General features: G+C 48.4%; 1 protein-coding gene across 3 annotated transcripts in view; it reads left to right on the top strand.

The window, feature by feature from the left end:
- Window positions 1-17,682, top strand: part of SPRED2 (sprouty related EVH1 domain containing 2) — a 115,053-nt gene extending 97,371 nt beyond the window's left edge. For all 3 annotated transcript variants that reach the window (XM_027621949.2, XM_027621950.2, XM_027621951.2), the window contains 2 exons: window positions 12,087-12,236; window positions 14,347-17,682. In XM_027621949.2, the coding sequence (XP_027477750.1) occupies window positions 12,087-12,236; window positions 14,347-15,012 (816 nt within the window). In that variant the 3' untranslated portion in view covers window positions 15,013-17,682. The remainder of the gene's footprint in view (window positions 1-12,086; window positions 12,237-14,346) is intronic.
- Window positions 17,683-21,635: the final 3,953 nt, after the last annotated feature.

Consider the following 21,635-nt stretch of genomic DNA (forward strand, 5'->3'; position numbering starts at 1 on the left):
TACAAACAAGGGCCTATTAATAATAGCACCTCCCTTCCCCAGGGAAGGCCTCATCATTAGGCCGTCAAAGGACCGTTAGGTCCTCATACCACGTAAGTAGGACGTTAAGGCCGGGGAGGGTCATCAGGGGCTTCCTGGCCAGGTAAGTGAGGCATCCGAAAGCTGGAGCCCGGGAAGGGAGCAGCTGCATTGATCCCTCTATAGTCTATAGCTTCCCAAACCTTGTGGTATTCTAAAACTTTTATTGATAGGACAGATATTTAGAACTTGGAACTCATTTATTATAGGTAGAGTATAAATGGCAAGAAGACCTTCTAAAACCACCTTATGGATGGACTAGAATTATGAGGGTTTTCTGGGAGAACAGAACCAGGAGTATATCTTTGCCAGTAGAGCCAGGGGCTTCCCTCTGCTTCAGGGGATTCCTTGGAGCTAGAAAGAACACAGGACATTGCAGACAGTATGTTGATGCATGTATGTTGGGAAATAAAGTGGAGGACGAGACACGCCAACTCCCCCTAGCGCCGTTGGGCGCTCACCAAGCGTGGGCTGTCCCTGCTCACACTTTCCCAGCTCTCCTGCTTATCCCCAAACCAGCTTGTCCTCCTCACTCCTCAGGATTGTGAAACCGTGCTGTAATTCCTTAGAGGAAAATTGGTGTCCTGCTTGGCATGTGCACGAGTGCATGCGCACGTGCGTACATGCACACACACACCGCGTGGCCACTTGCCAACGCCGTTGCCCCCTCAGTGTTCCCGTGCCTCTGCATTCCCTTCCACTGTCACCAGCAGAGACTCCCAATGAGCAACTGTTCTGATTTTCTGAGTTTGGACTCTTGATTCATTCGTGTGTCCTGATATTTCTCCCTCCTGTCAGTTACAATTGTTTTGTCTCCTTTAAAATTCCAGAGCACTCTGTTGATGATTTCTGTCTTGCCATTTGAAACCCTGCCCTTTTTCCGTTTTTAAATTTTTTATTTGCTGAATGAATGAATCTTTAATTAGAAGCAGGACATTCACCACTATAGTTTCCGCAACCCTATAAAGCTTTGCTCTAAAGGTGCTCAATAAACGGGTGGTCTGAACCCCAGACACAGTGTGTAAGAATCATAGGTTTGCATATTTTATTCATTTGCCGTACTGTTATCCTGGGGGGCCATGCAAGGTTGGGTGATTTTGAGGGATGCTTGGTAGCTTTGTGTCCTGTTTTTCTAGCTGTGTTTTCTGCTGAGTCTACAAACGGGAGCTGAGCTCCTAGCATTGTCGCTCACTGGAAGCTTTTGACTGCTCCTGCGGCTTCTTGCCCTTCTGTTAACTCTCTCCCCCTTGCAACACAGTCTCATCCCGGCCCCCTCTGCTCATGGGGACCTCAGTTATGGTGACTGGTGCAGGTGAACACAAATACCTACATGGCAAGGCTGTGTCTGGCATTAAATATGCAGGTATGAGGCCTGAGCCATTTGGTAAAATTTGGAAGGTGACTAATGCAAAAAATACAAAGCAATGACAAGAAAGGTTAGCGTTCTGTTTAACAGGAGTTTTTTTGGCATTGCTAAGAGTTGGCGCACTTGTTGATGCCTCTGACAGCTTTTAGTTTCTTTCATTTCAGGGCTCGGGAGACTTGAAAGGGACAGAATGGAAAGACCCTCAAGTCTGTTCCCTCTGTTGTGCTTTTGTCTTGCAGAGAAGACATGTGCTTTGGCATATCTTGTGGAGGAGGCCCATTGTCAGCCTGAGATAGGAACAGTTTAGCTCTGTGGATAAGCTGATCTGGTTTGCTCCCCAACTTAGGACTCACTTCCTCCAAGCTACCTACAGTTGAGGACTCTGAGGCCAGAGGGTTCAGAGCCTGCAAGGAAAGAGGGGTTGGGGGGGAAAGAGGAGAAGTAGAAAAAATGGACCATATAGAACTAGAACGGCTCTGGGTTTTATGGCCATTTAATGAAGAATTTTCCCAAATCCTGTTCCCTAGCATTGGGTCCATTAAAACCCAGTGGTTTACTTACTGCTGCCAAAGTCTACAATCCTTTTTAAATTGTTATTAGCGTCTTCATAGATAGACAAGGACAATTTTGATGTGGTCTTGGGAGAACGCAGCTGTAGTGTGTGTGTATACATACTTCTAGAGCAGGCTAATCTAGAATCTGCGGTCAAGTGTTGTCGCTGCTTCAGCTGTCATTGTGCTGAGTGGCTGGATTCTGACTCTAAAGCTTGGGGATTAGGAGAAATATTTGCTTTATAGACAGATACTTGGGGGTGTATAAAATAGTTAAGTCTTCATCTTCCATAATAAGAAGTCCTGAAATAATATCTAAATCTGTAAATCGGGTAACAGTAGTGTATAACCACATAACATTGGAAACACTGGAGAAAAGCATAAGAAGGAGTCACAAGAACTAGAAGTGTATTTTTCTCTGGTGCATGAGCACAGATGGGGCGCAGAACTTGTTGGAGATATGAAATGATACACATGTGATTTTTTTTAAAAGAAAGAGTGCTGGGGTTTTTCTCAGGACGGGGGCCAGGGCTCAAGGGAGAAGGTGGAATGGAGAGATGCCTTAGTTCCAGCGATTCTGGTCCCTCCCATCCCCCCATTGGGGGTTTAAAGACATAAAGAGACACAACCGACATTGAGGTCTGTTGCTGGAGGTGCTCTTCTTCCTGCTGGTTTCTCTGCCTGGTGCTAGGAAGCAGTAGGTCCACCGTGCAGATAATTAGCTGGAAACGTTTGGCTTGCAGGGGGGCGAGGTTAGCTGTAGATATGCCAACTCCTTAGAATTACAGGCCTTATATTGGAAGGGATTTGGGGTTCCTATCACCTGAGCCAGTGAAGCAGGATTCGCCTCGTTTTACAGCCTGGGTTGTGGAAGCAGCTCAGAGTCCACTGGGTGACTTGCCGAAGATCATATGGCTAGTTCCTAGTGGAGGAGCCGTGAACACCCTCCCACGGCCTTCCCGGTTCACCACGCCTATTTTTCTCTTCCTCTGTTGAATAATTATACTTAGGATATTTCAGCTGTTCTATTTTTTAGACAACAACCAAATACAGGCATTATATTTTAGGCTTCTCTGGGACCCAGATTGGCAAGGGGGGAGAAAAGAGGAGAAATAGATGAGCCGTGCGCTGTGTGGCCCGTTCATGTGACAGACTTGGAGCCTCCTGAGCAAGTGTCACAGCCCAGAGGCCTCCAGAATAGCAACTGAGAGCTTGACCATAGGATAGCCTCCCCTATAGAAGGTTTTATTTTTTTCCCTGCCTTCTAGGTTTTTACTACCACCACCTAAGTATTGTTTCTGGATTTGGGCAGCCGTTCTCGGTAGTGATTCCTAATTAAGCCTTGGTGCCTGAAGGTATCCGTCCTGTGTAATGAGATCCCTCCTCTTCCTGGGCACCCAGAATGGTATTAATCTGGGTACCATCCTTTGGCTAATTGAGAAGAGCAAGCCACATCATTTTGCATGGGTCTAAAATCTCATCTTGAAGCCACTTGAAAAAGGCTGGTATTTGGCTTACGTTTTGGCATTTCATCATACTTTAGGCAGGCAGCCCTCCTTCACAGAGGAAAAATATCTTTTACAACACTGTCCGCTTCCAGCCATGTTTTGCCTAGACTGGAAAACTTGGTCCTTCCTCATGCCCTGTGCTTGAACCCTTGACATCCTGTTTACCACAAGCTGCGTTTTATTACTTTCTGGCTATTCAGAGCAGTTGTCCCTAATGACATCCCAGGCACCTCCCATCCACCCCAGGTGTTTTGTAAACTGTGGCTACAGCAAGTGTTTGAAACCAAAGTCCTGAGAAGCAATTTGTTTTGTCCTAGATGGGCTTTTGAGTATTTGCAAGTTGTGCTTGTTTTCATTCTTGATTTAAGGAGAAAAACAATGAATTCGTTGCATTTTGTAATTATCAAGGTTTTGCTTGGTGGGAAGAAGTGCAGCATGCCACATTTCCCTTTTCTTGTAGTTCTTTCTACCTGCTCCATCCCAGCAGACGTTAAAACTGAAGGCACATCTAATTCTGCAATAAAGGGTTCGTTTACTGATTTTCTAAGAAGTGGTGGGTGAACCGAGTGTGCAGTTTGGAAGCTAGGGAGAGGCCTGCATTCCAGGCTTGGTTCTGCTAGTAGTGAACTGTGATCGCTGATCCTCTGGAACTCAGTACCTCGTGAAGGTGAATGTATTTCCTCCGGGCCTCTGTTTGCCGGCCCAGGGGAGGGGAAGGGGAGGCGGGGTGGTGGGGGGCTGCCTCTGGTGCCGGGCCCTGAGCCTTCACTTACGTGAGGCACATGGGCCTCACAGCCACCCTGTGAGCGACATAGGGGCACTTCCATGTCTGCAGATAAAATCACCAAGGCTCCCTAACCTGCTGACCCAGAATGCAAACTTCACATCAGCCTGCCACCTTTCAGAGAGTTTTGAGCAGAGGAAGTATTTTTTCAATACGTTTCAGTAAATGTTACTTATTAGGTATGCCAGATTCCCAAGTAGCTTCCTGAACGACGACGACGGCCTCTTCAACAAGTGCCTGGGCTCCAGACTACTTCAGTGGAGGCCTGAGGTTCCCCGGGTCCCTGCAGGAAAGCCCCCGTCTCATTTAGATGATCAGTGGCTCAAAAATGTTTTCTGTTGTCTCTACCTTCAACAGTCAAGGGATGGGGCAGAGTGGGATGGGGAGAGGCTACGGAAAACAGAAGACAGGTTGAAGATGTAAGCTACTTCTACAAAGTTTAGCCAGTGGAGCTGATCGATGGTGGATGATTAAGAAAAGCAAAAATGTGTTGGGAGGGTCTGCCATATGCTTTGTGGTCGACACCAGGAAGCAGCGTCCCCGTAACTGCTGCTGGCTGACACCCGGCACCGCACAGGGTGGCTGCAGGGTCTCAGAAGATGGGTGGGAGCTGCTTTATCTTCTAAATGACAAGAATTATCAAGCTCACATTGCATAGTAAGGGGATGATCTTTTTATTCGACCCCCCCCCCCCCATACCTACAATGGCTCAGTTAAAGCAGTTAATACGTCTAAGGCTCAAACAAAAGCTTTGCAATGCTCTCAGTTTCAGGAAGCCCACAGGCATTTTGCTAGCCTTCCCACTTGTGTCTTTCTTCATTTACATGCATCTCATCTCATCTTTTTAAGCTGTGGCCGGCAGGATACTATTCTTTCCATTTTCCTCCTTCAGACAGAGTGCATATTCAGGGTTACCTGAAACCCCTCCTTCCTGCTCCCAGCCCCTGAGCCCTTCCAGTGAAGCCAAGCTGTGGGTGTGTCAGAGTCCTTTCCTTTTATAGCAAAATTTCACCTCACTTCAGAATTCAGAGACCCAAGACTTTTTTTTTTTTCCAATGAGTGGGAATTTTGTTTTTGTTGTTCTCTTCACAATGAAAGAATGCCCACTTTGTCCTCTGGGTCCCAGAGAGCAGAATGTCCTAGAGTCTAAAGACAGAGTCGTCTCTTACCCCTGCTCCTGCAGCTGCCTCGTAAGACCCCCACGGCCTGCTGGCTGGGGCCGCCACGCAAGAGCCCGTGCCCGGCTGCTTTCTTGCCTTTTTGAAAGAGGACACCTGGAACCTCTGTAGGCCCAGAGGACTGGTGAGACAGTGCTACCTGTTCCCAAAGACCTGTCGACAACATGGGTGACCACTTCCAGTTTACTGAAGGAAGAAGGGCTGGCCACAGGTCTGTGGGGCCAGCAGGTACCCGGGGGAAGGCGTGCTTTACTGAAGAATGAGAAACAACAGCTCGTCAAGCCACCTGAGCCAGGAGCCTTCTGAGGCACTCAACTATGCAGTTTACCTTCTTCCGAGAAGCAGGAGGTGCCCAGGGTTTTGTGTCATCAGTCCGGTCACCCGGCCCGAAGTTGAGAGGAATAGTACACATTTATATTTAGTGTGTGTGCATACTTTTTAAAAAAAAACAAAATGAGAAGCCCTTGCAGTGGAAAGAAGGTCGAATATTGCGTTGGTTGCATCAGCTGTTGAGATCTATTTTGGTGGCGGACTGCAGTAAAAATACTACGAATTGCGGTCATAACTGCCAGGTAGCCTCCTTTAAAATGTAAAATAGCAGCATCTGCAGCCAACGCCAAGAATTCTGCTTCATCAATCTGAAGGACTCCTGTGGCCCTCGAATCAGCGAGGCAACAACAGTCTTGGTCAAACCCCTTGGACCCCTAATGTTCTTAGGAGGAGGGGAGGAGGGTTACATGTGCCCCCTCACAGCTCCATCAGACCGCGGAGATCACTGTATGCTTCCCCCTTGTTCTACACATGAGGAAACTGAGGCCCTGGGAAGTCAAACAGTGTGTCCCAAGACACCTGGCCTGGAGTCACTTCTCTTGATACAGTGTAGTTGGTGCTTAAGAGGGCTGTGTGATTTCTGGGTGAGATGGTCTGGCTCCTTAAGCATTTCTTACCTTCATTTTTCTAGGCCTTGTTTAAAACACATTGGCCTCTTAACCTCCTGACGCGGCTGCTCCTTGCGCTTGGCTCCTGACGCTGTGTGTTTCCTTCTATCAGCTCGTGTGTTCCTGGGAACACAGGGATGATCAAGTGACTGTCCTTGTTTGCCTTTCTGAAGGTGGGGCTCGTCCCATTTGTCTCCATCCCCAAGACAGAGAAGGAAATTGCCAGTTGCCGACCTCCTCACAGTCGCAGATACGGAGTCCAGTAGGACACTCCAGCTGCCTCCTCAGTAGTTCCAAGTGTCTTTGAAAGAACAGCCCCGGGCACATCTTTCCTCTCCCTTAAGCGTTTGCCTGCTGCTGCCTCGGCCATTCTGGTCCTTTCAAAAAACAAAGATTTAGCAGGAAAACGCAAGGGGAGCTGAAGGGATGCACATAGCCTTGAAAACACTTGTTTCGCTTTGAAACGCAGATGTCTGACCCACCCTGAATGCCCCAAAAAGCCCTTGGTCACCAGCCAGGATTCCATCCCAGGATGGGTGATTTAAGCAAACTGCCTCCTCAGCTGCTCTGGCCTCTTGGTGCTTTCTTCCTCCTCCCTTCCTTGAGCTTCCCTTGGTCAAAGAGGTTCACCTTCCAAATGAAGAAGGCTCTTTCCGGACCCAAGGCATGCGAGCCGATGCGTGTGCTTCAAGAACCTACAGGTAAACCCAAGGAAAGGGAAGAATAGTCAAGGTTCCAAGAGTAAGAAATGCTGTCTTATAAAATATGCCCGTGCAGTAGGAGGGAGCCAGCCACAGGTTTAATGTGAGACATGGATCTTCTACTCTCCTTTCCCCGTTTATTCCGGTTCCCACCCAAACCAGGCAGCCTCAGCACAGTATCTTTTGCACTTCAGATTGTGATTTATTGTCACATACCGGGACATTAAAGTCAGTTATTCAGAAGAAAAGTCTGTATCAACTTTTGAAGCTCTGGTGTATTTCTCTCATTCGTTGTTAAATTCTGGGGAATTACAAGAAATAACTGAATTCTCAAAATAAGTACTATTTATGTCTGCAGAGTCTTGGCCCTTGGAAGCTTGCTCTCTTTGAAGAATTTTATTAGATGTTCACTGGTAAACTTGAACCTCTTTCTCTTCCTCTGAGCCTTGCTCTGGGTTGTCCACCCATCTAGGATGGAAGCCACCTGGCCTCGCCCCTGCCACATTACCTTGTGTGTCTGAGCCCACATCCCACAAAGCACCCAACCCAAACCCGAAAACCTTCCAGGGAAGGAATGAGTGCCACGATCCAAGTGGATTCGCTCAGGCCACTCATGTCTATTCTCTTGATCTTGAGGTTGGCAGTGCCCACTCTTTCATCTTAGACTCTCTGACCCTTGCTCCCACCCTCCCCTTGTTCCTTTTCTCACCTTCCTGTACCGTCTAGATTCTCCTTTACCAATGTCTTGTCTCAGCATTGTGCCCTGTTAGAGGGCTTCAGCACCAGGCCACACAAAGCGTGTTACCTTGCACAAAATCACACAACTTTATAATTAGAGGATGATTCCCATCCAGTCTTCTGAGCTGAGACCTTGTTATTTAGCATTAGAACACTCCATCGCGTTTCTGTTGTTTGGTGCCTCGATTAGGTTGCAAACTTCTTCATTGGACATCTTTTGAATAATGGGCATGGACATTGAGTCAGAGTCCAACCCAAAGCCAGAGGCAAGATTTTTTGGAGGCGACATCTGCAGGTGGCAGTGGTTCTGGGTCTGCTTGCCGAGTCACATTACACAGGAGCGCCCGCGGGTCAGCAGCAGTGCCGGCCCTCGCTGTCCATGGGGGGCGGCGCCGAAGCCTCTGCTTCTGTTCTGCTTGAGCTCAAACCCATGACAGAGACAACCCCTGGAGAACATGGGGAGTTTAAAACACGGCCAGAGTTTTCAAGTTGAAGGTGACGCTGTCAGACTGGTCGGTTGGTAGGTGTCATTCGCTTGTGCATGCAAATAACCGATGTTCGGGAGTCTTGCTTGTGACAGTGTGTGTGTGTGTGTGTGTGTGTGTGTGTGTGTGTGTGTGTGTGCGCGCGCACGCGCGCGTGCGCGCACTGCTTAGGTGGGCTGCATTTCTCCAGCATGTGTGGACACCACAAGCAGAGTTATGGGAGAGTCGGTTCTGCAGTACATGTGGATGGGACACCTGGCTGGCTCAGTCTGTAGAGCATATGACTCGAGCTCAGGATCATGAGTTTGAGCCCCGCGTTGGGCATAGAGATTACTTAATTTTAAAAAGAAAAGGGGCATACATGTGGATAAAAGGCGGATTTTCCCCCCTTGTTTCTTGGAGGTGCCTTGATAGTACACATTGCTTTTGTTTGTAGGTCACACTCACTGCTTGGCAAGATCTGATACCATAGATCTGGAATAAGCCTCAGCTTCATTGCAGCCTCTCCCACATGCTCTCCTTGCCAGAGTCCAGACAGACCCCCAGCAGTCCAGGCATGGACTTCAGCTCTGCCTGCAGGAGACGGTGAACTGTGGACACGCTTCAAAGCTTTCTGGCCTTCTTGCTCCCTATACAAATTTATCATTAGATGGGGAGATATTTAAAGGCTCTGCTCAGTCACATGTTTTCTGATAGGGTCCAGGAAGCTTTGCACTTGACTGTGCAGTGGGCAGAGGCAGTTTGGGGTTAGGGAGGTAGGATGGGTGCATATGAGGTGGCATTACTGGTTGGCTGATGAGCTCTGGGAAAACACGGGTGTGCCTCATGGCTCAGAATGACTTTCTATACATTGTTAACCTGGACATAGGTCACAGAAAATAGGGTGGGGGAGGGCGAACAGATGATTAACAAGGAGGTGACCACGATGCCGAGGACATGGGTGGTTTCTAACGTGAGAGAGGACGATCACTGGGGGTGCTGCTTAAGAATTTAACCCTTGAACTCTGAAAAACAAACTGAGGGTTCTGGAGGGGAGGAGGCTGGGGGGATGGGTTAGCCTGGTGATGGGTATTGAGGAGGGCACATTCTGCGTGGAGCACTGGGTGTTATGAACAAACAATGAATCATGGAACAGTACACCAAAACAAATTATGTAATATGTGGTGATTAACATAACAATAAAAAAATTTTAAAAAAAGAATTTAACCCTTGAGATTTGAATCACGCTGAAGGGCCCCACCTACTCATTCAGGAAGTATTTATCGAGATCTTTAGAAACCTTTGTATCATGACACATCATCCCCTATCTCCTGGGTTTGCCTAAAGCAGGGCGCACCTTTATACTTGGAGACGTCGTGCTCCGTGTTCATCTCAGCAAAATCCCTCGGAGAGCGGGCCTCGGCAGGGCTCGTGGGAGCTAGACGCAGCAGTGCTGTGTATGGACGCCGCCCTGGGCGTGGGGGTCAGGGCTGCATTTCAGTCCAGCTCTGCAGGGGCTGCCTGCCCTGGTCAGCAGGACCCCGCACAGCCGGGAGCCTGTTGCGCAGCCGGGAGCCTGTCGTCCTGCATGTGACGCGGAGCCCGTGCTGCGTCCGCGCCCCTGCAGCTGGGGTCTTGCACACGGCGTGCGCTTGCACAGCCGGACCTGGGGAAGAGCTCTTGGCTTTATCGTTCTGGCTGACCTATAACCACCTGTGTGTGGGAACGGGGAGGCAGTCAGTGATGCAGAGTGGGGCAGAGCGGGAAGACAGGACAGAGTTGGGAGAAAGTGAGAGTTCCTGTGTGTCAGTTTGGTTTCTTTCAGTTACTGGGATTTGAGGAGTAAATAGCAATTCTTCCTGGAGTTCTGAAGTACTGAGGCGGTGGGGGCGGGGAGGGGATAAGAGACCCGTAATGAGTGATGATGCCCGTCCTGGCCCACATCTGCAGGAAGCGGATGGCTCAGGCGGGGACCCCACGATTTGACAGACCTGCCCCACCAAAGCACAGAGGCACTGATCTCCACAGCCTCCTGGGGGGGGGCGGGGGGGGCAGCCCTGGCCTCCTAGTGGACTGCACCGTCCCCAGAGTGGATCCAGCATGTGCTGTTTGCCAGTTGGGTGGCTCCCAAGAGGCTGAGGAGAGAAGCAGCCGACTCTGCGTGCCCAGTTCCACTGCCCTGCTGTGGAGAGGAGTGAGGAGAGGCGGGAGTGTGCTGCAGGCAGGACTGCCGGGGGGGTGGGGGCGGTGGGCAGAAGTGAGGGGAAAGTGTGCCCCAGTGATGAATCCAACACATTCTGCCTGAAGTTACCAAGGGAATTCGCTCATACCATGGGGACAGCCTAAAGTAGATCCAAGATTCAGGCTTGACAGGATCCAGAAGCTCGAATGGCCTCGAGCAGGGTGTGGGGGGTGGGGGCTGCCTTCTCCCGAGGTTTGGCTTCACTTCCTCCTCAGAAGGTTCTTTCCCTGCGCCCTCACCAGGATTCCAGACTTCTAGGACCCTTAGATCTTAACTTCAAAGATAAAGACAGCATCTTTTCTGACCTCTCCGTGAAAAATCTCTGTATTACGTCAGAGAGGACCATGAGTCCATATCTGAATTAGTCACTCTGGATTGAGGGATCAGAAACAGCGTCAGCTCTGCATCACCTGAACCAAACAGGATTAGAGAAAAAAAAGTCTGAAGGCTTGGGCCTCCAAAGAAGTGCTGCACATATCCACCAGATTTTAAAAATTAACAGTAGTTAAGTTGCATAATGGGACTATGGTTGTCTTTGTCCTAAATACTGGTCCCATTTTTCTGGGCATGTATTACTTTATAAGTTGGGGGGTGAGGGTATAAAAATTTTCATAAGTCTGTTTTAACCTTGCCCCCAAAAAGATACAGCATGCTAACAAAAAACCTGTAAAATAAAGAGATAAATAAGCAAATGAAACAAGGGGAATAGGAGATTGAGAAGTTAAGAGCCAAAGAGGAGTTCCTTGATATTTGCCAGAAATAGAACACCTAGATGCAAGAAAAACCTTTTCCTCAATTTGGGAGGGACTCTAAGGAGCCAGGGGAGGAGGAGGTTCTGAGGATTCCTGGTTTTCAAGGTGGTGGCTACAGTCCATCCCAATATCGGATCACCTGCCAAAGACACTGTCACAGAGCCTCCAGTCTGAACCCATCGCTTCTACTGGGAGAGCAGCTCTCACCACCAACAGACGGGGGCCTTCATTCTCTGTGTGATCCTCTGTCTCTCCCAGCTTACAGTGAACCCCAAGGCTTGCCTTGGGGATATAACCCAAAGATTATAAAATTTCTCCTGGGAAAGCCAATGCCCACGATACCCTTGAGGTATCCTTATTTCTGAGACTTTCCCAGGCTGGGATTAGCTCCACACAGAAACACTTGGGTTTGGTTTTTGCCTGTTTGCATCTCCCCTGCTCACTGAGGTCCCATGCAGCCAGGGCTACAAATGAGGTGACCGTTCTTGATCAAATGTAGCAAACCCTTTCCCCAAAGCCTGGTGACTGCTCCCACATTTGAGAAAACAAACCCAACTTTCCAGGGTTAGGTGGCTGGCTTTCTCTACCCTTTGAGCCAGCCACATCATGTTTAGACGATCTGGCCCTTTAGGGGTCCTTCTACCTCCCACAGCCAAGATAAACTCCAGATTTCGGGAAGTCCAGCAAGACACCACAAGTGGGGGTAGACAGCGTGTTCGGTTTGGGTATGTGGGTTTGGTTTTTGTTTTTGTTTCAGTTAACTCTTGGTTACCTCCCTCTGAACAGACAGCTACAGACAGTTCTTCTAATTCCTCCCAGAAGAGGGAACAACCTACTCGGACAATCTCCTCTCCCACATCCTGTGAGCACCGGAGGATTTATACCCTGGGCCACCTCCACGACTCATACCCCACGGACCACTATCACCTCGAACAGGTGAGCAGCCATCTGGTTCTTCCGAGAGCACGGGGTGGGCGGCTTCTGATTCTGGAACAGCCCCCTTGCCCTTCCATGTGGCCTGAAGCTCAACCCCAGGCATCCTCTGTTCTCCAGATTGCCAGAGAGGTGGCAGTGGCACATCTTTACTTAGTTTTCTGTGTGCCAGACCCCGTGCTAAACCTTTCCTGTGCTTAATCTTGTTGAATCCTCACAAATTATCCCACGAGGCCCCAGTTTCTAGAGGAGAAGGCTGAGGGCTCAGAGAGAGAGAGAGAGTCCTTGATGGGACAAGTTACAGATGCAAGCGTGTGCTTACCCAGAGTGCTGTGCTGCCTCCTGAGTTCCTCTGTGCACATGGCTTCCTGGCTTGGTGTGCAAGCCCAGAGCCAGGATCAGGACTAAAGAATGCTGTCCGCTTGGCTCGGGCACCCTGGCATCGCAGGCTGCAGGCCCAGGCTTGCTTGGGGAGATGTAGCTGGAGTCTGGAATTCAGTAATTCAACAAATATTTACCGAGTGGCTGTTTTGCGGAGCAGGTTCCCAAACTGTGGGACGTGGACTGGTGCCCATGGAGGGTGATGTGGCCACCAGGCTGCTTTGAAAAGAAAAAAAGGAACACAGGGCAGTGAGAGTTTTGTTTTCAACATAAAGCTAGATTTATAAACTCTAAAAAAATCCTGTTGCGCGCTTCCTAATATTTTGGCATTAAAATGTTCTTAAAAATCGCTTTATGGTAGCTATAGATGGGAATTGACCTTTTGACTGTCCTTACTTTGCAAAATAATTAGCAAAGCCTATTCTCTCAGGATTTGTTTTGATTTATATAAGATTGTGGTTTTCCAGAGTCTGTGAAACTCTGTCAGGAATCTAATAGGAATTAGGCAACATGTGTGAGATGTGGTCCCTGCCCTCAAGAGGCTCACAGTCTGGTGAGAGTGATGGATAGATTTAATTACCAGGTGATAAATTCTAGGACAGTTTTAGAATGACAATAATGGTGATAGGTTCTGTGTGCACCGTGTGTAGATTCCCTTCATTCTCATGATAGCCCTGTGCTGTTTGATAGAGAATCTGAGGCTTGCTGGTAAATTCCAAAGTCTGAATTTTACTCCAGTGGTTTCACTCGGAGCCATGTTCCTCACCCCTTAAAAAGCCTTCATCCCCAGAGGACCTCAGAGGTGGAAAATCTCACTTTCTGCCACACCGAGGGTGCCTGGGCCAGGCAGGCTTACCTGCATCTGTTTGTTAACAATGGATTCAGCGCCTTCCACCCTGGACAGGGCCTCCCTGCAAGCCATAGCAGGACTAGCTGCCCAGATGACTTTGTCGCCTCCAGGAGAATGCCAGGCGGGGAGGGTTTGGAAGGCTGAGGGTGGGGCTCTGGGTCTGGCCTGCCTGAGCTCACATTCCAGCCTGCCCCTCACCAGCTGTGAGATCCTGGCAGGATTCAAACTCCAGGCAGTCAGCCTCCGGATCTGCACTCCTACCCTTTCTGTATCTTCCCAACCAGATGACAAGATACCCCTGTATCCTAGCTCCTCAAATCCGTTTTTGCTTTTCTCAACATGACCCACAGTACAAAATGCATATTCTGTTGTGACCCAGTGTGCACCTATTTGCGTACATACAGATACCCACAAATGCCAGCCTTATAAGGGGCAGTACATTCCCGTGCTTTTCTGTTTCACCGGGAAAAAAGCTGGCCTTGCAAAAGAGAACACGCTGAACAGAAACAGGTGAAACCAATCTAAGCTGTTAGAAATCAGGACCGCGGTCATCGGAGGTAACTGAAGGGAGGTGCAGGGGCCTAGGGAGGCCTCGCAAGTTCTGCGTCTCCCTCTTGGTGTGTTCAGCTTCCAGAAATTCAAAGTGCCTTTTTACAGTCTGCACACGTTCCCTCATGTATGGTAGTACCTCAACAAAAGGATTTCCCACCCAGGAACGGATTGAGAATCACAGCTCGGCAACACACCTCTGACCTAGGAGCTGTTCAGTAATTCTAGGATGGGTCCGTTTTTTCCAAGAAATGCCATTGTCAAGGCCAAGTAAGTGGAGGATTTTGTTTGTTTTTGCCACTGCTATAAAATGGTGTCTTTCTCCCGGGGCAGCCAATGCCGAGGCCCTACCGCCAGGTGAGCTTCCCTGACGACGACGAGGAGATCGTGCGCATCAACCCCAGGGAGAAGATCTGGCTGACGGGCTACGAGGACTACCGACACGCTCCCGTGAGGGGCAAGTCCCCGGACACGTCGGAGGACGCCGACTCGTACGTGCGCTTCGCCAAGGGCGAGGTCCCCAAGCACGACTACAATTACCCCTACGTGGACTCCGCGGACTTTGGCCTTGGCGAGGACCCCAAAGGGCGCGGGGGCGGCGTGATCAAGACCCAGCCGTCCCGGGGCAAGTCCCGGCGGCGGAAGGAGGACGGCGAGCGCTCCCGATGCGAGTACTGCAGGGACATGTTCAACCACGAGGAGAACCGGAGGGGCCGCTGTCAGGACGCGCCCGACTCCGTGAGAACTTGCATCCGCCGCGTGAGCTGTATGTGGTGTGCGGACAGCATGCTCTATCACTGTATGTCGGACCCCGAGGGAGACTATACAGACCCGTGCTCGTGCGATACTAGCGACGAGAAGTTTTGCCTCCGGTGGATGGCTCTTATTGCCTTGTCTTTCCTGGCCCCCTGTATGTGCTGTTACCTGCCCCTTCGGGCCTGCTACCACTGCGGGGTGATGTGCAGGTGCTGCGGCGGGAAGCACAAAGCGGCCGTGTGACGCGGTTTCCCTCCTTCCTCTCCTCCTCCTCCCCCCACAGCCACAAGGGAACTTGTTGTCTCCGACATACTCTCATCTTCTTCCCTGCTCCCTGGTACCTTGAGGCGCTGTCCCAGCCTGGGGAGCCTGCCTGGTGGACTCTGCACTTCCCGCCCCCCCGCCCCCCAGCCACCCATTCTGCATCAGACACACACCCAGACACACACACACGCACGCACACAGTGTTCGAAGGAAAGGAACCTCCGCACAGACACTCGTGTATTATTAATCTGTAATCAATCTGTCTTATACATGTGTTGATTTCATGTCTTTCCTACCCACCTCTTCCATTGCAAAGGCGCCTGTATTCGGAACTGCCGGTTTGGGGTGGGGTTTATAGTTGGTTTTTCCCAGACGCTCTTTCTCTTGGCTCAGCTTGCTGGTCGCTAAGGAGCATCGGGTTCCTGCGGATAGGTAATGTCAGAACGATGAAACCCCACCAGAAGTATTTTAACCTGCAGTCAGATTATGTATCGGAGGTGAGCTAGTTAACAAACTTCTACCCCAAAACAAGATCGCTTTAACTTTTGTAAAGCCAAATTTCCCAATGAAGCTGCAGTTTCTATCCGGAGCCCATCATCATTCTCTGTCAATTATTTACTGATGCAAAACATTCACCCATAAAATGAGAATTGAGCCTTAACTTCAGATTAACTTGTGTGAATCAGGAAAATTCCTTAAACCGCATTGCATCCTCATGGACCAGGGCTAGAGAAGGGGGATTTCAGGTCTCTCTGAGCCTCCACATAACCCCTAAAGTAGAACTTTTTAAAATTGTGTTACCACCATTTCTAAAAATTTAGCAATATTAGAAGAAAACACTAAGAAATTGTGCTCATTGTTTGGCAAACGAAATAGTCTAGACACACACACACACGTTCTCCAAAGAGTTACAGTTGAAAACGAAATAGTCTAGTCATACACGCACACGCGCGCGCGCACACACACACACACACACACGTTCTCCAAAGAGTTACAGTTGAGACACTGAGGTTGTAGTAAATAAGATTAAAGGAGCTTCCTCCCACACCCCCACTGGCTATTTCCTGGGGGGGTGGGGGGGTGGTGCATTTTAAATGTCCTAAATCAGAAGAATGGTGGGTTGCATTTTGTTTGTGGGTTTCTGTTTTTGTTTTCATTCTGAACTGAATTTCACATCACCAAATTCTTCATTTATACTTGGGGGAAAAAAACAAGGCCATATGTAAAAACCCTTCCATGCCTAAGTGTCTTTCTCCTGCATCTCCAATCCCAGACTTGCCAGTTCGGGTGCACAGATGGTTAGGTTAGCAGTCTGGGTCTACCTGTCGCCTTGCCATGTAGGAGGCTTCTAATTAGCTGGAAAAGAGTATTTTTCTAATATATTGCAAGGAGTAGCCAAATCTTCTTGTTGCAGAAAGAAGAAAAGTGAAGAGTGGTACCTAGCATAGTACAATCAGAACGTCATGGAGACCGTAGGAGACAGGCTTGTCAAGGCTGGCCGTTCTTCCCGCCATGATTTCCCTGTGGTAATTGCCAGCTGAGGGCATGGCCTGCTCTCTGTATTTCCACTTCCCCCGTCCCTTCTCTATTGCACACAGGACAGCAGTCTTCAAGGAAGGGGACTTTTTTCCAGTCTGCCAATCATATTGGGGAAGTGCTAGCCATGCTTACCTTCATGGAATGTTTTCAGCTCATCTGAGCGCCCATCGCATTTCTTTAGTCAGATCATCGGTGTAAATACTCCGTGTGCTTAAGAGTTAGTTGGTAGACGTTTTTCCTTTGTTGGAGTGACTGGTTTGGGTCTTCCTGCTTGGAAAAGGAGCAGAGCGCTGTCAGTCTGGTGATGGAAGAAACGAGAACTGCTTCCCAGCCTGGAGAACATGTAGAAGACCTCCAGCCAGCCTCCAGACCCTGTCAAGAGACCAGCCCCCACCCCCACCAAGTCCCCCGTCCTGAGGCATTTCCTCAGGGCCTTTCTCAAGGTCTCTCCTCTCTACAAAGCACAACACTAATGTAGGTTTGTTAGACCTCAGTTCAAGTGCCCCTATTTATTTCACTAGGAACACACATATCCTGCTGCGTTTTGTTTGTAGCCCCTGTCTAGTGGTTACTTACCCCTTGTTCTGTTCCACCCCTTTGAAGAGTTATGCTAGTGAATCTTACTCCGCCTATACGTTTTGGTCTGTGAAGGCAGCGAGCGGTTAAGGGCACAAGGACAGCCATAGGGACATTGATGTAAATACGTCTCTAATTGCCACACTGCAGCTGAACAGTGTGTAGTTATTTTCCCAGTCAGCTTTGCCATACTGACGTCAATCATTTGAGAGAAATTATTCAGATTTTATTTTTGTATCTGTGGTAACAAAACATTAACCAAAAGATTTGTTTGGAAGCTTCCTCTGACCAACCCCCCCCCAAGCTATTTGCTCACATTAACAAAGTGCCTGAAGCATAATTCATTCTTTACCTGTATACTAAAAACCCTGTTGTATTGATTTTTTTATAATAAGCCTTTTTACCTCTGTGTAAAAAATATATATACAAGTGTATGATGTACATTTTAGTTCTTAACTTTTTTTTATGGTTTCTAATATGTATGACCAATGTAGCCATTGCTTTAAAACGTACCATGTAAATATAAACACATCCTATCAGATCGTTGACTTTGGGGTATTTGTCTGGCAGGAGATGGGGGGGCGGTTGAGCCTCGGCGCACGCGAGCATTCTCGCACAGAGGATGGGAAGGGGCTTCCTTTGGAGAAGGACGCGTGGACACCGGTCTGTTTTTGTGAGGCCCTTCCCGGCTGTGGTTATGTCATATTCCCAAGGGGAGACTGCGGCTCCTTGGGCTTGGATGCCTCAAGCGAAAGGAATGCTGTATGTCACAGCCCCGGGAACACCCCCTCATCCTGGGCCCGGCTTCCCCCACGCGTGCTCCTCGGAGGGAACAGCTGTACTTCCTCCGCGTTATTTTCCACCAATTCCTGCCGAACCTTGGGTGGGTGGGCTTGTTGGAGTTTGGGAGACGGTTTCTCACAGAAAACAATTGTTAACACTACAAGACCCTTGGTCTCCTCAGAGTGGTTCTGTTTCAGTGACATCTGGCCCCCTTTCCCTTCCAAATGGGCTCTTTGGATGCCCAAAAGTTACAATGGCAATCCCCCGGAGGAAGTAGAGTGTGGGGTCTTTTAAGGGTCACGGGAATGTTTCGGCTCCTCTCTAGAGAACCAAGCAGGGGCCTTAAAAAGACACGGAGAGGGGCCCTCTGTCTTAGTTTTAACTCTTCCAAGCCACTGGCAAAGGTGAAAAACAATAGGAGATGCTGGGGGTTGGAAAGCAAGAGGAGAGAAGCCAGCCATAAAGATTAGTAACTAAGAGACGATCAGAGAACATGAAATCCGTTCGGAGTAGGAGGGGCATAAAGATTATAGTGGGTGAAGAGCCAACATGGAAGAAGACATCCAATGGAAAATATGTTTTCAAGAAAGTTGATGAGCCCTGTTCCTTTCCCAGCCTCGCTCTCATACCTCTGCTCACCTCTCTGGGGGCTTGAAAAGGGGTCACCGGTCCAGAGCCTTGCTCAGTCCTCCCTGCTCTCTGGGGCCCAGCAGTCTGCCTCAGGATTAGCTGGTCATCTGGTGCCTTGTGTGCTCAGCCAGGAGCTGGGCATGCTGCACACATCATCTCCTTTAAACCCCCGCCAAGAAGAGGGATCATTTCCACTCAGGTGAGAAAGCAGGTACAAAGTCCATTAATTCAATCTTGATTCAGTGTCTCTGTCATTATTAGCCATTAACCCTTGGGCAAGTGACTTCACCTCTCGGAGCTTTGGTTTTTTCGGGCAGAACAAGTGGAATACCACCTGTCCTCTGCACATTGGGAAGGTCAAAGGCTGTGCTGTAGTTACAGTGCAGTATACAGAAGGCGCTTCGAAATGCTAGTCCTGTCCTCAGCTCCTGTATGCTGGAAACCTGAGGAAACATCAGGAACTGGAGAGGACAACCTCTTGAAGCATAGGAGGCTGAAGTCTTTGTGGCTATTTTGTGAGTAGACCTACCACATACACGTTAAGATTTCTTTTTCTTAACCTCTCTGCAATTCTAAATTCGGTTTTGATTCCTTGCTGGCCCAAGGGCTAGCTGCAGAATTGTACTAGGCTGGCTGGATTCCTCCAGGACCAGTGCATGCAACTTGCCAGAAAGTCCGGGGCCTCGGTCTGAGCAGTTCTGCCGAGACGGCTAGATCTGGCTCAGCCTATTTGACCAGGATTGGAGCACATGGTCTTGCAGAGCTCTGCTATCTTAAACCTTCCAGCCCTCTGGTGGCCTTGACCCCTGCAAGTCAGTGCCCTCTTCTCCTGGGCCCCTGCTGCTCCCTGCTGCTCCCCACCCCACCCCACCCCCACCCCTGGAAAAGCAGGACATCTTCCCAGGGGAAGAATTGTTGGAAGAATTCTGTTTTACAGGGACTCCTAGGGTGGTTTGTTATTCTAATGTGGCTTCGGAGCAGGCAACCCCTCTGTGTGAATGAGGGGCCAGAGCTTTTAAAAGTGTGCGAGCTGCTTGCAGGCATTCTTACTGCAGGCACCTGGGACTTTCTGATCTGTGGGGTGCGATGGTTAGAAATGCCACACTTGGTCTAGGCCTGAACCAGATGTGTGCAATGAAGGGAGATGGGCCTGGGGACATCTTGCATGACCAGACGCTAGTTGTCACCTAGCAGATCAGGGCCCAATGATCTTCTCAGCTCATGGCCCCCGAGAGAGAGGGCAGTGTTGGGTGGGGGTGAGGGTGGGGCCCGGACCGAGTGAGTAGCAGGAGGTACGCTCCCTATTTACTGATGAGGAATAAAACCAGTTATGTGATAGTCATGCCTGGTCCTCTTTTCCCCTCTTCTGTCTCGTCTCTCGTTTTTCAGAATTAAAAATGGAAGGGGGGTGCTCCGATTATAGACTATACATAGTCATTATAACAATGTCATATGCTACAAAAATATAAAAATGGGCGTCTCCTTGTGTTAGCTTGCTAGGGCTGCCATAAAGTACAGACTGGGTAGCTTAAACAACGGAAATGTATTGTCTCCGTTATGGAGGCTAGAAGTCCAAACACAAGATGTGAGGGGAAAATCTGCTCCAGGCTTTTTACGTGGGCTTATGAGTGGTCATCTCCTCCCTACGTCTGTTCATATCATCTCCTTCTGTATGTGTCTGTGTCCCAATTTCCCCTTTTTATAAGGATATCAGTCATACTGGCTTAAAGGCCCACCCTGATGACCTAGTTTTTTAATTTGATTACCTTTGTAAAGATTCAATTCTCCAAATAAGATCAAATGCTGAGGTACTACAGGCTAGAACTCCATTATTAATTTGGGGGAGACTGTTCAACCCGTTAACACTCTCCTGTCCCACCGAAAGTAAGCACTGTTTGTTTTTCTGGACTTTTCTAGGCATTTATACATAGATGGGGGTGAGTATACATTGTTTTTACCTCAAAATATGTCCTCGGCCACTCTTAGTTTAGTCCATTTATGGTATTATTGATAGGTATGTCCTCGTTGCCATTTTGTTGATTTCCGGCAGTTTTGTAGTTCCTCTGTTCCTTTCTTTCTTTGTGCTTTCCTGCTTTCTTCTTTTCTTGCTTTCCTCCTTTGTGATTTGATGATTTTCTGTAGTGGTACACTTATATTCCTTTCTCTTTTTTGTATCTACTATAGGTTTTTGCTTTGTGGTTACCATGAAGCTTACATATCACAGCTTATAAGAGCAGCCAATTTTAAGTTGATAACAACTTGATTTTGAATGCATCCTAAAGCTCTACATTTTTACTCCACCCACTACAATTTGTCTTTAATACATTTTACATCTTTTTATCTTGCGTATCCTTTAATTATCGTAGTTCTTCTTACTACCTTTTTTTATCCTTTATACTAGCTTTATAAAGTAATTAATCCACCACCTCTACAACATTACAGTATTCTAAATTTTACTATATACTTACCCTCACCAGTGAGATTTATACTTTCATATGTTTTCCTATTACTAATTAGCACCCTCTCCTTTCAGCTTAAAGACATCCCTTTAGGGGCACCTGGCTGACTCAGTTGGAAGAACGCATGACTCTTGATCTTGGTGTCGTGGATTCGAGCCTCACACTGGGTATAGAGATTACTAAAAAAATAAACTTAAAAAAAAAAAAAAGACATCCCTTTAACATTTCTGGTAAGGCCTGTTGAGTGGTGATGAACTCCTTTAGCTTTTGCTTATCTGGAAATTTATTTCTCCTTCCATTCTGAATAACAATTCTTGCTGGGTAGAGAATTCTTGGTTGGAAGTTTTTTTCTTCCAGCACTTTAAATATATCATGCCAATCCCTTCTGGCCAGCAAATTTCTGTTGAAAAATCTGCTGATATTTTTTATGAGGGTTCCCTTGTATGTAACAAGTTGTTTTTCTCTTGGTGCTTTAAAGATTCCTTGTCTTTAACTTTTGACATTTTAATTATAACGTGTCTCTACAGACCCATCTATATGCTGCCTGTAAGAATCACTTCAGATTTAAGGACACAAAGATGGAAAGTGAGAGGATGGAAAAAGATATTCTATGCT

Source organism: Zalophus californianus, chromosome 8 (assembly GCF_009762305.2).
Source record: "Zalophus californianus isolate mZalCal1 chromosome 8, mZalCal1.pri.v2, whole genome shotgun sequence".
In the NCBI taxonomy this organism is placed as follows: Eukaryota; Metazoa; Chordata; class Mammalia; order Carnivora; family Otariidae; genus Zalophus; species Zalophus californianus.